General features: G+C 35.7%; 1 protein-coding gene across 1 annotated transcript; it reads left to right on the top strand.

The window, feature by feature from the left end:
* Window positions 1-1,445: 1,445 nt before the first annotated feature.
* Window positions 1,446-13,005, top strand: LOC131929897 (uncharacterized). The gene is made up of 6 exons (XM_059286276.1): window positions 1,446-1,560; window positions 6,292-6,381; window positions 6,924-7,159; window positions 8,798-8,996; window positions 11,463-11,531; window positions 12,506-13,005. Exons 2-6 carry the CDS (start codon window positions 6,339-6,341, stop codon window positions 12,565-12,567), a joined length of 609 nt encoding a protein of 202 aa, XP_059142259.1. The 5' UTR covers window positions 1,446-1,560; window positions 6,292-6,338; the 3' UTR covers window positions 12,568-13,005.
* Window positions 13,006-16,115: the final 3,110 nt, after the last annotated feature.

Below are 16,115 nucleotides of genomic sequence, written 5' to 3' on the forward strand. Positions count from 1 at the left end.
ATTATCCAACCCAGTGTATACCTTGGTGTGACATTAATGTCGCTCTCTACACAATTGTGGTGGTGAGGTGTGTGTGTGTGGGGGGGGGGGGGGGAGATAACCAACTCAGAGTGAACATAGCGTCAGTTTTTAGATGACTGTTCTAAACATACATATATATTACACAAATATATATTACACAAATATATATTACAGAAATAGATTTGAATAAGTAGCAGTGGTATTATGACAATATTTTTTTTTAAAGAGGGGTCCATGGGGGAGGGGGTTTGTAACTGTTTCATATAATTTGTAATCGTAATCACTATTGCCCAAACTGTAAGAGTACTACTACTTCATCGTGATGACGTTGTTGACCTTGTCAAAATTCCCCACCGCTACGCAGTTCGCCCATAAATAAATTTAAATAGAGGTGCCACATCAGTTGTATTTGTTTCTGTATTGTAATTTTAAATAAATTAATCACACGATTCAAACTGTATATACAAAGTAATTATGTGTGAAGTTTTATGTATTACATTTTCTAATTCAATTATTCGTAAGCAAATACATTATACAGTTGCCTTAAACTTAACACCCCTCTTGCAAAGTGGTTCTACCCGTAGAGGTTTTTTAAACATTGCAATGCATCGGAATGGTTATTTTTAGAAGGGCAAACTGATGTAGCTGTTAATAAGTGTTGTAAACGTAGACACTACTAGACTAGTACAATAATGCTTTATTGCTGCATGAAAAGAAATCTTGTGATTTACATATATGTGCCGACCAAAAATATGTTTTTAACAAATATCATTGTTTAAAACTTTGAGTTTAAAAAGTTTCCAAAAAGGCGCCGCTTTGCTGAAAATGGTCAGAGGGGGAGCGGCCGCTCCCCCTGCTCCCCGCTGCGTACGCTACTGACGCCCGGATTTGATTCAATTAAAGACTACAGTAACCTTTCTTATCCTATATATGTATAGACTTCCAACCCGAAAGTCTCGAGTTTGTATCCCTGGCTAGAGCTCTAGGGATCCCTGAGTCCACCCAGCTCTGGTAGATTCTGACTCGTTAGGGAAATAACTGGGCTGGGCATAACTATCCTCTAGTATGCCGAGATCATTGAAACAGATGCACTCTACTTCATCTGCTCCATGTGTCTTGGGCACGAACGGAAAAAGATTTAGTGTCAACTATTGTCTTCTGATACATTATGGCTGACAAATACAGGGAACAGCTTCAAATCTAATAAGCGTTGTGTTTGTAAAGTAGATTTTGTTTTAGTTGGAGACCCCTGAGAGAAATGTTTTGTGCCGCTACACACAGTTTGGGAACCTTAAACTTACAAGACCTAAGCCTAAGCTTTAAGTTGCTCCTCTATAAGTAAACGGGAAATCCCTATTTACTCTATTTACTTTTTCGTAACCATTTTAGTGAACGGATACAGTTCGTACACTTAAATTAATGCTAAAATTAAAAAAAAATGTCTACAACATTGAAATAGTTAGAAAAATCATGTTTATCAATGTTTATATTCTACAAATGTTGATCTATACTTAAAATGTTTACCACGTTACTTGAGAGGTAATCTAGGAAGTGTTTTTGAATCTTAAGACTAAAGACTAAACATAATTTAGGTTTTTAAATTAAAATACGCTTTAAATGCACTAACTAGATCTAAATAAAATACGAATAAAACATAGTTTTAGAATCTGAATCTAGATCTCGATCTAGATGTTGTTGTCTCTTTCCGTCGTAAATGGACGCGTGCGAGAAAATTCTCAAAGGTATTCTAAAGGCCAATTAAAAATTAAAAAAAAAATGCACGGCTTAGTTAAAGTTAATGTGGTTATAAAAATCCTGTCCGTTTTTTTTCGGACTTAACTAAAGATTGGATGCATTTGATGTTTTTAATATTTTCGGTAACACACAGACAACCACACACACAGACACACAGACATACGGACAAGATTGCAAAATTATGTTTTTCCGTGTCAGTGAGGTGTAAAACGTCGCGATTTGTAAAAATCTCGATTTTTTTTTTGCACAATTACAATACATTCTCTATACTTCGTACATACGAGAAAGTAAAAATTAATAAACCGGGAGTGATCTCCCCTAAACTTTCTCGAATATTCTTATATAAAACAACAGGGTATGGGAACTCCATTTTAAATACTTGGAGTTTTTAAAATAGAATAAAAATCTCGTAGAAAAAAAGAATTGCACACCAAGTGAAGCCAAATGAATTGTGCATAATAGTGCGCAATATACGGACAAGATTGCAAAATTATGTTTTTCCGTATCAGTGAAGTGTAAAACGTCGAGATTTGTAAAAATCTCTATTATTTTTTTGTGCACGATTACAAGACTTTCTCTATACTTCGTATATACGAGAAAGTAAAAATGTAAAATGATTGGGAAAAGGGGTACACTAGCAATGAGCCTTGTGCACAATATTGTAGCAGATTTTGACATACAGTGTTAATGAAGGTGTCAGCCTGCCTATAGTCGGTGCTAACTAGGTAAAAATAATTAGCTCGGCCCAAGACCAAAAGCGTAGCGACCCATCCTTCCCGGTTTTTGAAATAGCGGAAAATGCGTTTTTTTACCAGTCGCTTAACGGTTATTTTGGTGCCATACAATTTGTTACAGAAAACAGTTAAATAAAGTAAAGTGAAGTTCTTTGACTCGATATATTTCAGTTATTATAACTCAGAATCTATATATATATATATATATATATATATATATATATATATATATATATATATATATATATATATATATATATATATATAATTATCTTCTTGGAGACGATAGAAAACAAGCTGTAAGCGCGATCCCTAACACCCCCACCGCTACATGGTCTGGTGAGCTGTGGTTCACGCTAAATGTTTACAATCGTAGAGCCGGGTTTAGTGACGGCTACTAGGGGCAGATAATTTAGTTTAAAAAGATTTTAAACTTAGGGGAGGTAACTAAGAGGAGTTTACTTTCACGGGGGGGGGGGGGGGGGGGTTGGGGTTGGGGAAAGGGGGGTTATCGTCCTTAACGAGCTACTGAAAGTGTTTTAAAGCAAATATTTTCAGTGGCAGCGTTGGTACTGTCGAATTCACAAATTATGAATTACTGAAAAGTAGAAAATAAAACAACTAAATAGCGGCGTATGATACGTCGCGGGTCGGCTCATAAGTTTTATTTTTGTTATATCCCGTTTGGCTCCCCCCTCCCCTAGCTTCGCCTATGTGCGAGACTAGCTTGTTGCCTGAGCGAACATTCCCATTGGTCTAACCTAGGTAGTGCGATACATTGGGTGAGGAAGTACAAGACTGGCGAAATCCACAGGCTTAGAAGCTGCTTATTTTATGAAGGAGAGAAAAGTTCTATTTGTATTCCTAATCCATTTTGGAAGGCTAACGATCGTATACCACAGGAGTCTCCAAACTACGGCCCGTGGAGATCTTTTTGTCCACGGAAAAAATGTCTGTTAGAGGTGGCTGTGTAGCTTTGCCCAGAAAATTCAAAACAATTTGAAAATGTAGCTTTGGGTGCAAATACCTTTGCCCACCGTGTTGCAGACATTGGTGAAAACATCGTGACTCAAATAGCGAAAAATGCAAGCACGTTTCACTATTTTCTAATTGCAATGGATGAGTCGCTGGACAGCTGTTTCACCTCTCAACTGCTTGTGTTCATTAGGGGTGTGGATGAAGACATGAACATAACACAAGAGCTGGCTTCCCTACATAATATGTATGACACTGTTACCGGAGAGGATATATTCAATGAGTTAAAGAAAACATTTGCTGATTATAACTTGGACTGGACTAACCTCAGTTACCTGACACCGAAGGTATGCCTTGAAGAAACTTTGGCCCCCGAACTGATATTTGATAGTCAATGCGGCCCTCGGGCTGAAAAGTTTGGAGACCCCTGGTATACCATATATATTATCATATATATATATATATATATATATATATATATATATATATATATATATATATATATATATATATATATATATATATATATATATATATGTATATGTATATATATATATATATATATATATATATATATATATATATATATATATATATATATATATATATATATATATATATATATATATATATATATATATATATATATTCAGACCTTTATAACCAGCCGTCTCAGACAAATACACATGATCAGCTGGCCCGACATCGTCATCTACCCACTACAGAAAAACTTTCAGCTGATGTAGAAATTAGGAGATGAAGATGGGGTTGGATAGCGTACACAGTGCGCCTACCGCCAATCTGTATCACCAGGCAAGCATTGAGATGGAACCCTCAAGATAAGCGCAAAAAAAGGTCAACCAAGAAACACCTGTCGACATAACATTTAAGAAAAAAAAACTACAAAGATGGGCTAAAGCAGGAGCCTCGTTGAGAAAGTGGCGTAGGACAGAAGAAACAGGAGATCGTTAGCTGCGACCCAAACCCCAAAATAAGTGCACGAAGTAAAGAAAATACAGAAATACAATGGACCAAAGTATTTTAAAACTAACTGGTCAGATCGCTCACACGTCTCACCTCGATGCTATGGTGGAAAAAATAGTTGATGTTTGTCATGTAGGCCTCGAATCTCATCTAGACACGCTGCTTCTGTTTTTAAACTATACTAGCCGTCCCGGCCAGGCCCTGCTCTGGCTTCCGTGAAAAACCTTTCTGTTAAAGACCATTACCTGTGTGTTTAGTAATCATCATAAACCCGGCATTGCCCACCCAAACCACAACCAACCAAAACAACAAAACGCAAACATAACGCTAACACAATTACAAATACAAACGAAAACAAAAACCTAACAACAAACCCAACCACAACCACAAACACTAATACAAACATAAAGAAAAAACAAACAAAAAAGCAAACGAAAACAAAAACCTAACAACAAACCCAACCACAAACACCAATACCAACAAAAAAAAAAAAACAACGAAAAAGCAAACGAAAACAAACCAAATCCAAACGCAAAACCAAACAAAAACACAAATACAAACCCAAACAAAAAACACAAACAAAAACGAAAAAAGGAAGAACAAAAACGAACCAAATCAAAACGCAACCACTAACGCAAACCCACCTAAACACAAAGAAAACACTAACGCGAACATAAACGCCCGGGGCGGAATCACCTGTTTTAGCTTAATGAACGACTATAGTACCCAAACTTATTCATAGTCTTTTGCACACACTTAAACGAACGCGCCTGTTTCAATTTGATGAACAATTTTAATACTCCAAGCTTATTCGTAAAATACCTACAACATTTGCACTTGATCAATCCCCGCTAATTATGTAATTATTTTTTTTTCCCAACACCAAAACAAAGTAATTAAAAAGTAAATTCTTTTCCACAAATGCAATGGTTTTATAAAGGGAAGTAATTGTGTTTTCCTTATTTATCAAAGGGAAGTAAGTGCTATAGGACTAAATAAAGACATAGTTAGAATTTTTGTAAAAGATGATATTGTTTTAAAACTTGTGTTTAATGAACATGCCGACAATTATTACTATAATTTGAAAAATGAAAATTATTTCCCAACACTTTCAATAGTAATTTTTTAACTCATAAATTTAGACAAATGCGCACGATAATTGTCTAACACTTAAATCCATCCAAGACCAACGACAAACATATGCGTTACATACAGAACTGAGCTTTATATATATATATATATATATATATATATATATATATATATATATATATATATATATATATATATATATATATATATATATATATATATATAATTCTCTTCATAGGGACCATGCGAGACACCACCACGTAAACGCACGCCGTTACTCCCCCTCTCTCTAGGCATATAGCCACCACACTCACCCCACTTGTCTGGTGAGCTATGGTTCACGACGAATGTTTACATTTACAACCGTAGAACCGGGACTAATTAGTGACGGCTATTAGGGGCAGATAATTTAGTATTTAAACGATTTGAAACTATAGGGAGGTAACTAATTCTGCTTGATATTTTCATTGTCGTCTGTAAAATGTCACGGACGGCTGCTTTCATGGGCAGTGTGTGTGTGGGGGGGGGGGGGGGGAGTGTCGAATTAACAAATTACGAATTTCTGAAAAGTAGAAAATAAAACAATTAAATAGCGGCGTAAGCGACGCCACGGGGCGGCTCGTAGTTTATAAATACCCTAAATATCGCTATTTCTGCTATGTCTTCTATACCGCCGGCTGCCAAAAACTTTCAATCATATCTCACTTATGTTTTTCTCTATTTCTTGAAGGAAAACCTGGAGCTTTTGAAATTTTTTTTTAAATTATCTGTGTAGCTATGATGCTTCTATTGCTGATGGTTTTTCTAATATTTTGCCTTGGTAAGTTAACGCATTTTAAAACTGATATTTTGTTAAATGTATTGCAAAAAGTAAATTTAAATGATATATATATTTACACACACACATAATATGTGTGTGTGTGTGTAAATATATATATATATATCATTTAAATTATATATATATATATATATATATATATATATATATATATATATATATATATATATATATATATATACATACAATATGTGGTGGGATGTAGAAATCGTCAAAAAAGTGTAGTCATTTGTTATTTTTAATATCTTCAGCAAAACAATAATTGCTCCTTTGGTTTTTAGTCCAGAACAGTAAAAAAATTAATTCACAAATAATTATATAATTAGACCGGTGGCGGTAAAATAAAACAGCATTGTGAAATATTTTCAATGCATTACAATTAATATAAAATAAAAAAAAATAGCGTTGGGAAAAAATAATCAGAACTATACAGCTTTTACTATACAATGTTTTTAAATATGTTATTTGCATCTAATAACAAATGCTTAATAGTATGTAATATGGTTCACATTTTTTTAAAATAGAAAACGGCAGAACCTATGAAAAAAACACGTCATTTGAAGCGGTAATAGTTGGATTTGAAAGGGACTGTATACGGCATAATTGTCGCCACACTGGAAGATTTTATGGATATTTTTGGCATCCTTTCAAAATATTGCCGCCAGAGGCAAAACATATTCCTTGCATCGATCTTTGGGTCCATTACTGCTATGAGCCGACTGATTTTGATATCTGTACACAACCCAGGTTTTGGGATAGGGTAAGTCTCTTGTCTATTATTTGAAAAGTCGTCATAAGCTTGTTTCCGTACATAAAGTCATTTCTCAACACGTTTTGAAGCTTGGGTTTCGAAGCTACGCCAATATATCAAATAAGATACAACGCGCAATCCAAGATCATGAAGAGATTTAATAGAAATTTAACGCAGTTTACCAGAAAGCCATTTACCCTTAGATAATAATAAAACTTACATAGTTTAAAATAAACCGGGAGTGATCTCCCCTAAACTTTCTCGACTATTCTTATATAAAATAACAGGGGATGGGAACTCGGGCTATAGACATGATTTTTAATCCATTTTAAATACTTAAAGTTTTAAAAATAGAATAAAATCTCGTAGACAAATTAATTGCACACCAAGTGAACGCCAAATAAAAAAGCGCATAATAGTGCGCAATATTATTAGTACTTTTAAAATTTACATTAGTTTTTTGAGAAATCGGAAGTAGCATAAAGTACTACTTCCAGTCAACGGAAATTACTCAAAATTTAACAGAAGGTAGAGAATTAGATCTTTTACTTACATGTGAAATTTCATTTATCTATCTGAAATAGTACTCAAGTTATAGGCTTTTGAAAAATTCAAAGTAGGAAAAGTACCACTTCCGGTTATCGGAAATCGCTCAAAAGTTGATACGGATCTACGATTTTGATAAAATACTTATATATGAAATTTCATCAACCTAGCTGTAACGGTACTCAAGTTATCGTGTTTACACACGGACACACAGACACACACACACACACACACACACACACACACACACACACACACACACACACACACACACACAGAGACATACGGACAAGATTGCAAAATTATGTTTTTCCGTATCAGTGAGGTGTAAAACGTCGAGATCTGTAAAAATCTCGATTATTTTTTTTTGCACGATTACAATACTTTCTCTATACTTCGTATATACGAGAAAGTAAAAAAACAACAGGCGCACATTATTTACATGCTATTCAAATAAAAGAGGAGTGTATAATGGATAATTTAAACGTACAATACCTTTGAAAAGCATTTTTTTAAAGTAATAGGGGACCGAGGTCGTGATGTTCACTCATTCGTGCTTACTCATGGGGACAAGGATGTTTACAAAATCTGAGCAAACCAATAACAAACATTAACCCCTTTACCGTGTATCACGAGTTAACTCGTCATATAAAATCTTGGGCTTAACCGTACATCACGAGTTAACTCGTCTTCAGATAAAAAAGTCGTCTGTGTGCCGTGCGTCGCGAGTTAAGTCGTTTTGATACGAAAATACGAAAATAGCATTGGAAATCAATAACAATGTAGAGGGAGGCTAATCTAACAGCCAATTCAACAGCGTATGATAAAAATAGGTCATCACGTGATGTTGGTACTGTGCTTTTGAATTACCTTCTTTATATTTACCTCATAAATTCTAAATGGCAACTCATTTTCACTTAAAATGATGTTTTATTTTGTCAGGACAACATAACAAATCAAATAATGAAAAAAAAAATACACTATTTCCAAAAGAAAAAAAAATTTTACACGGTAAAGGGGTTAACGGCTCTATACTATTACTAAACCAAAAATAAGACTTCATAGTTCTATATTTTTTTTAACTGGACAATTTATTTTCAGATTTGCCTTGTTTGGAGTGTCTGCATCGACGGAAAGGAGACGTGTGATAACAATGAATATTACTCATGTCGATGCAAACGTGGCAAGCCGTACTACTTTAGCATTCTTCCCAGATACTTTACTTGGTACAAGATGGTGTTTACAGATAACGAGGAGCCAATAGCTGAAAGCGGCATATTTAACGCTCGAGATTTCCCAGGTAACTAATATTGATTGTTTGCATAATTTAAAGTTATTATAATAATGTGAATAAAAACTTCGTAGATTAGATAGGTAATAATCATTGCTAGCTATATGTTAATGCGTGTATATGTAAATATATTTTAGGATTTTCGTAGAATTAGATAGGGAATAATTTTTAATAACTTTAATAATAAGTCTTTAATATGTTAATGCATGTAAAAATAAAATATGTTTAAATACAATCTGTAATAACAGTTATCCTAAAACGTTATTACACGAACCAAATCTCAACTCGTGTATAAGTTATTCACACACACGCACTCACTCACTCACACACACCACACACACACACGCACAAACACACATTTGTAAATATTATTATCAGAAGCGTATCCAGGTTTCCAAACACACACACACATGCATACACGGAGACATGCACACTTACACAGAGACACGGTCACAGATACGGGGACTGAAACAGACAGACGACTTGTCATCTACATCTGCACCGGCTCCCACATCTACAACGACGATCACATCGTGATATATATAGTGTGACGTGTGACCTTGTTTTCTAAAACTGAATTATTTAAATACAAACAATGCCTGCGCTTGGATCATATTTATCCGGCATAGGTTTACCTACACTACCGCACGAAAGCCTTGAGTACGCGTTAATTACTAACCGTAATAATGAGGTAGTACAGACTTTGGTGCCCGCGCATGTGCCAGGGACGCAGAGGATCGATCTCGGGAGCCCTCGATTACACTACCGCAGTGGCGCCGCGTGCTGCTCCTGGCTCCTTAAAACTAACGTAAGCGCCACGGTGCTCACGTCATAACCTAAGGCGCCAAAATAGCACACTGTCGGGGCGCCGGCGGACGCGCCTGATTCAATTTAGTGAGCGACTGTAACGCCCCATCTAATCCATTGTCTATCGCACTGTTTAGAACGAACGCAGGTGCCATTGTGCTCACGGGAAAGCCCAGGGCGCCAAATCGAACTCTGTGCGCAAAACCGTGTATTGAATAAAATAGCACCCTCCATGGTGCCGCCCATAAGAAAATTTAATTTTCTTTTTCGCAGAAATCTTTTAGCGATTATTCTCATTTACTCCCTAAAGTTTCATGGCACTCGCATGAACGTTGTCGAACCGCATCCTACTTTTGTTTTCTATAACGTATATAGAGAAAAATCGCACACTCCTGCGGCGCCGCCAATTCGAAATTAAAATAGATTTTTTTTGCAGAAATCTCCCCAGGAGTGTTCATATCAACTACACAAAGTTTAACGGCGATCGGGTGAGCGGTTTCAAATCGCAATTTGACTTTCTTTTTTTAATGTAACGTGTATAGAGAAGAATCGCAACCTCCCAGGGCGCCACCACTGCGAAATTTAAAAAAAAGATTGTTTTACAGAAACCTCCTATGGAGTGTTCTAATCAACTGCCCAAAGTTTCATAGCACTCGGATGAAAAGTGTTGAGCCACATCCGACTTTTATTTTTTATATACCGTGCGAAAAATTGCACCCTCCCGGGGCGCCTCCCTTGCAAAGTTTAAAAAAAAATGTTTTTTTTTTTCTGCAGAACCCTTCCCTGTAGGTTTCTAATTAACTCCCCAAAGTTTCATTGCAATTGGATGAACGGCGTGAAACCGCTATCGACTTTATTTTTAAATACCGTATATTTTGAAGAAAAACAAAACAAATCACGCCATGCCGGAGCGCCACTCCGACGAATTTTATTTTTTTCCCCCAGAAACCTCCCCAGGAGTATTCTCAACAATTTCCCACAATTTCATTGCGTTCTGATGAAAGTTGTAGTAATGAATAAAAGCTAGACACACGGACACACAGACACACAAATACACATACATTGCTTTATATATATATATATATATATATATATATATATATATATATATATATATATATATATATATATATATATATATATATATATATAGATAGATAGATAGATGGATAGATGGATGGATGGATGGATGGATGGATGGATGGATGGATGGATGGATGGATGGATGGATGGATGGATGGATGGATGGATGGATGGATGGATGGATGGATGGATGGATGGATGGATGGATGGATGGATGGATGGATGGATGGATGGATGGATGGATGGATGGATGGATGGATGGATGGATGGATGGATGGATGGATGGATGGATGGATGGATGGATGGATGGATGGATGGATGGATGGATGGATGGATGGATGGATGGATGGATGGATGGATGGATGGATGGACGGACGGACGGACGGACGGACGGACGGACGGACGGACGGACGGACGGACGGACGGACGGACGGACGGACGGACGGACGGACGGACGGACGGACGGACGGACGGACGGACGGACGGACGGACGGACGGACGGATGGATGGATGGATGGATGGATAGATAGATATGTATGTCTACCCATATATAATATATAAAATTATTCCTATACACATTTACAGAAGATTGGGATCCTTTAGAGAAACCTGACTTCTTAGCGAGCACCAATGTAGGCTGTCGTGTAATTTCAGGTATTGATTTTAGGCCTTTCTTTTATGTATAACACTTAAAGATTTCTCTTTAGACCTAATGGTTTATTAAGCGGATTAAGTATAGTTCATACGTTTCTTGATCTCGGCGTATGAACAGTTGATGTGGTCAGTATTTTGCCCCGCTGCCTTTACCTTCCCTGACGTTAGTCAGGCACCCATCAGAGCTGGATAGACTAAGGGACGCATTACAGTCGGAACCGAAAACCGAACTTCATACGTTCGGACTAATAGCCAAACGCACTAGTATTCTACCACGTTGTCCCCTCTTAAAGCTGTCAAAATAATTAAAATCCTTTCCAAATATTAAAGAAACGGACTTTTAACTGCATATTGGGTCATTGGCGATTGTCCGAAATATACGCAACGACTATTGCCAAGAAGGCAATTTTCCCGAAAGCTGATTACAGGAACAAAAGTAGTATTTTACAATAAGTGTGTACATCACTATTTTCGTTCACAGGAAAAAATCACACTTTGAACGAATGTAAAAATAAGATCTTATAGCCTACCTATGTATGAAGATATATATATATATATATATATATATATATATATATATATATATATATATATATATATATATATATATATATATATATATATATAAACTACTTGAAGTGGTACTTATGTTATTGGTATTATAGAAACGGGACACAGCGTAAATATCACTTTCTGATTTGGGTTGTCAATGCAAAATTGAGATTAATCCAAGCATGTGAAATTTCTTCTACCTAACGGAAACAGTTATCAAATTATCTTGGATACTTATATTTGAAATTTGGTTCACCTAACTTGATAATACTCAAGGTTTGCAAGAGGAAATTTATTTTAATAAATGAAAAACTTTGGAAATCAATTACTTTGGCAAAACAATTTTTGCGTTTCTTTGTAGAGACAGAAACAAATAAAATATTCATTGGTGCCTTTTATTAAAGTGTTTACATATTTTACAGAATGGATAGCTGTACTGAATGGAGTCGTGCTTTCCTTTCGTCTGGCAAAAATTATGTTATAGTCACATTTTGAGAAGTGTATAATGTTCTTGATACTCGCACAGACGAATTTATAAGATATAGAAACATTATACTTCAAACTTGATTACACCAACAATTTTGTAAAGACAAGTATTTGATTAGAAGTAAAACTGACTATTTCATTCATACTTAATGCCTTTAGAGACATAAATTGCATTTATAATTATTAAGAATTGTTATAATAAGATTTTATTTTCAAAAAAAAAGTTATACCTGTTTATTTTAATACATGCATTTTTTAAATTTATGTTTGAAGTTAAATAAAAAATACGCATAGATGAATTAATTATTAACAGCTAGTTTTAAATGTATCATAGCTTATGTTTATTTGTTTGTAGTAGATCAAAAACAATACAATAATTGAAAATGTATTTCGGCATGAACTTTAAAATTACTGTAGTGAAAACCTGACATAATTTGCAGGAAAAATTACCAAATGTAATTAAATTCATACAAATGCTATTTAAAAAATCGGTGTTTGTCTGTAGGTATTACAGATTCATTAATTGTTGACTTACTTTGTATGCCATTGATTACATTTATTTTCATTTTAAAGCTTTCTAAAATTTACATCTTTAATGTTAGTGAACGAAATTGAAACAACAAGATCTTGATCTTCAACCAAAAAGAAATTTAAATTTTTCAGTCATTTAAAAATTGCAAGCTGCTCTAATTTATTATATTTGTAGTATATATTTTTACATGCATTAACATATTAAAGACTTATTAACGATATTTTAATATTATAATTATAACAATATTATAACGACATACATATCCTTATGAAATATCTATTTCTTATATTGAACTTGAACTTTACCAGTAGAATTGTAAACCTAACTAACACTTCAAAATGAGAGTTGCCACTCAATTGAGCCCCATACATCCAGATTTTAGCGATAGAAATTTTGAAAACGCCTGGGGTTTCCTTCTAATCATGTTTACACAATCATATCCAGGGCGTCACACACACACGCACACACACACGCACATACACACACACACGCGCGCGCACACACACACGCACGCACGCACACACACGCACACACACTAACACATACGCACACACACAAACACACATACACACGCACACGTACGAGTGCGCATACACTTACGCGTATGCAAAAACTTACGCATACGCATACACATTAAAATACACACATTAAAAATGTATAATACATATCAAAAGATTTAAATCTTAAAGATTTGTGAACCCCATTATCTAGTCCAGAAAACGAAGAACGTTAAAAAACAAAAAATCCTTTTTAGTATATTTAGCTTTCTGGGGCTTGTTGTCGTTAACTGTTAATTATTAACTGTTAATTGTTAATTATTAATCAATACAACGAGCAGGCCATTAATGTATGATGTCTATGCAAAACAGAAAAGTCTTTAAATGATTTTTCTATAGCGGCAACACAGAGCAGTATTGTAATGACTGGACTGATACGTTTATTCTATTTCACCTGCCCCATGAACTGCCAGGCTTGAAAGGGCACTTTACACGAAACAAGTTCAGTGTTCATACTAAGAGATGACTTCTGTCATGTATTTTGATGCGAATGTACTAGAAATACCTATAGATACCCGCAGCGGAAAAGAATTATTTTGAGCAATACTAATTAACAGCTTACAAAAACAGTTTGTTGAAACAAAGAATGTAGAACGAGAAACTGAATGCAGAGGATATCATCTAATAATGAACAAAAAGAAACACGCAAGGTACCCACAACAACAGCAGCTGAATATTTCTATAATTAGTACCTTAGCCAGGGGAGGTTGGGTGTGGTTCATTTTTAAGCAAGGATGTTGAATTATACACACATTTAAAGAGAGTAAACGGCTACAAGGCTGTACTCGCTATATTCAACTATTTTCTACATTAATTGTATGGCATCACAATAAACATAATTTCTTTTGAATAGTCACTGGTAAAAAAGTGATACCAACCTCGTTAAATGAAGTGGGGGAGGAGGGTGTGGATTTTTTTTTTACCAGGTTAAATAAATATATAATTTACAGAGTGAAGGGGCATTAGGTTGAATAGTAGAGCATACGGCTGCTAACCCAAATGTCTTGGGTTCGAATCTATGTTCAAACGGGTAGAACGTCCCCGTAATAAAGAAAACTGATGTTTAACTTTGCTATCGATTTCTTTCCATTTTAATCACAAACAACTGCTGGGTGCTCAAGTAGGCTTAGTAACGTCAGGTAAAATACTAGTACAAATCGATTTTGTTGTTCAATGCATCAATAAAGAGATTCGACGAATTATTGTGTTTGTTTTAAACATTGTTAAATAGTTTCTATTATATAAGCCGCTAGATAGTGTGTCAAGCTATCTGTCAGTTATCGGTGTGTTTAGTCAATTTGTCTTCTGTTTGTACGGGTTCGGGTTCATTGTACGGGTTCGGGTTCATTGTACGGGATCGGGTTCATTGTACGGGTTCGGGTTCATTGTACGGGTTCGGGTTCATTGTACGGGTTCGGGTTCATTGTACGGGATCGGGTTCATTGAACGGGTTCGGGTTCATTGTACTGGTTAGGGTTCATTGTACGGGTTCGGGTTCATTGTACGGGTTCGGGTTCATTGTACGGGTTCGGGTTCATTGTACGGGTTCGGGTTCATTGTACGGGTTCGGGTTCAGTGTACGGGATCGGGTTCATTGTACGGGTTCGGGTTCATTGTACGGGTTCGGGTTCATTGTACGGGTTCGGGTTCATTGTACGGGTTCGGGTTCATTGTACGGGATCGGGTTCATTGTACGGGTTCGGGTTCATTGTACGGGTTCGGGTTCATTGTACGGGATCGGGTTCATTGTACGGGTTCGGGTTCATTGTACGGGTTCGGGTTCATTGTACGGGTTCGGGTTCATTATACGGGTTCGGGTTCATTGTTCGGGTTCATTGTACGGGTTCGGGTTCATTGTACGGGTTCGGTTTTGGGTTCATTGTACGGGTTCGTGTTCGAAATGTTAATCAGCGGGCATGTCAGCGTTTAGCATGAGTGCTTGTAAATAGTTAACTATACCAAACGTTCTAAGGTGAAAGTTTCAAATGTTAAGGATTGTGTTAGACTTCGATTGTATTGAGAAAAACACGAGAAGTCAAGCTGAATAGAAATAATTCTTTTCAAATGCTGTGAAAGATTTTTGAAAAATGAATAAAAAGCCCTCCAAACAAATAGCTTCGGTTGATATTTTAGACAAAAAGGAAATCGCTTAATTCACAATGTTCGGTTATTTAATGATGTAAACGTTGCTCGAATGATTTGTGCTAAACACGTTTGTTTCATTTACTCAGGAAATGCTGTTATAGAATTCAAAGGGATAAAAGAAAATTGTAAATAGAAATAACGTGTACATTCAATGTAGTCATTTTCGCACGACATATTGTGAGGTTTCGATGGACAAGTATTCTTGAATGTTGTTATTTTTGTTGTATAAGTAGAAATATCCTAAATATTCAACAATATCTACAGATTTCTTGTAAAACAACAATGCCAGGTTAAATGAACAGAAAGGGACCT

This window comes from Physella acuta, unplaced genomic scaffold, assembly GCF_028476545.2.
Source record: "Physella acuta isolate Inbredline_101_S28 unplaced genomic scaffold, ASM2847654v3 ptg001690l, whole genome shotgun sequence".
NCBI lineage: Eukaryota > Metazoa > Mollusca > Gastropoda > Physidae > Physella > Physella acuta.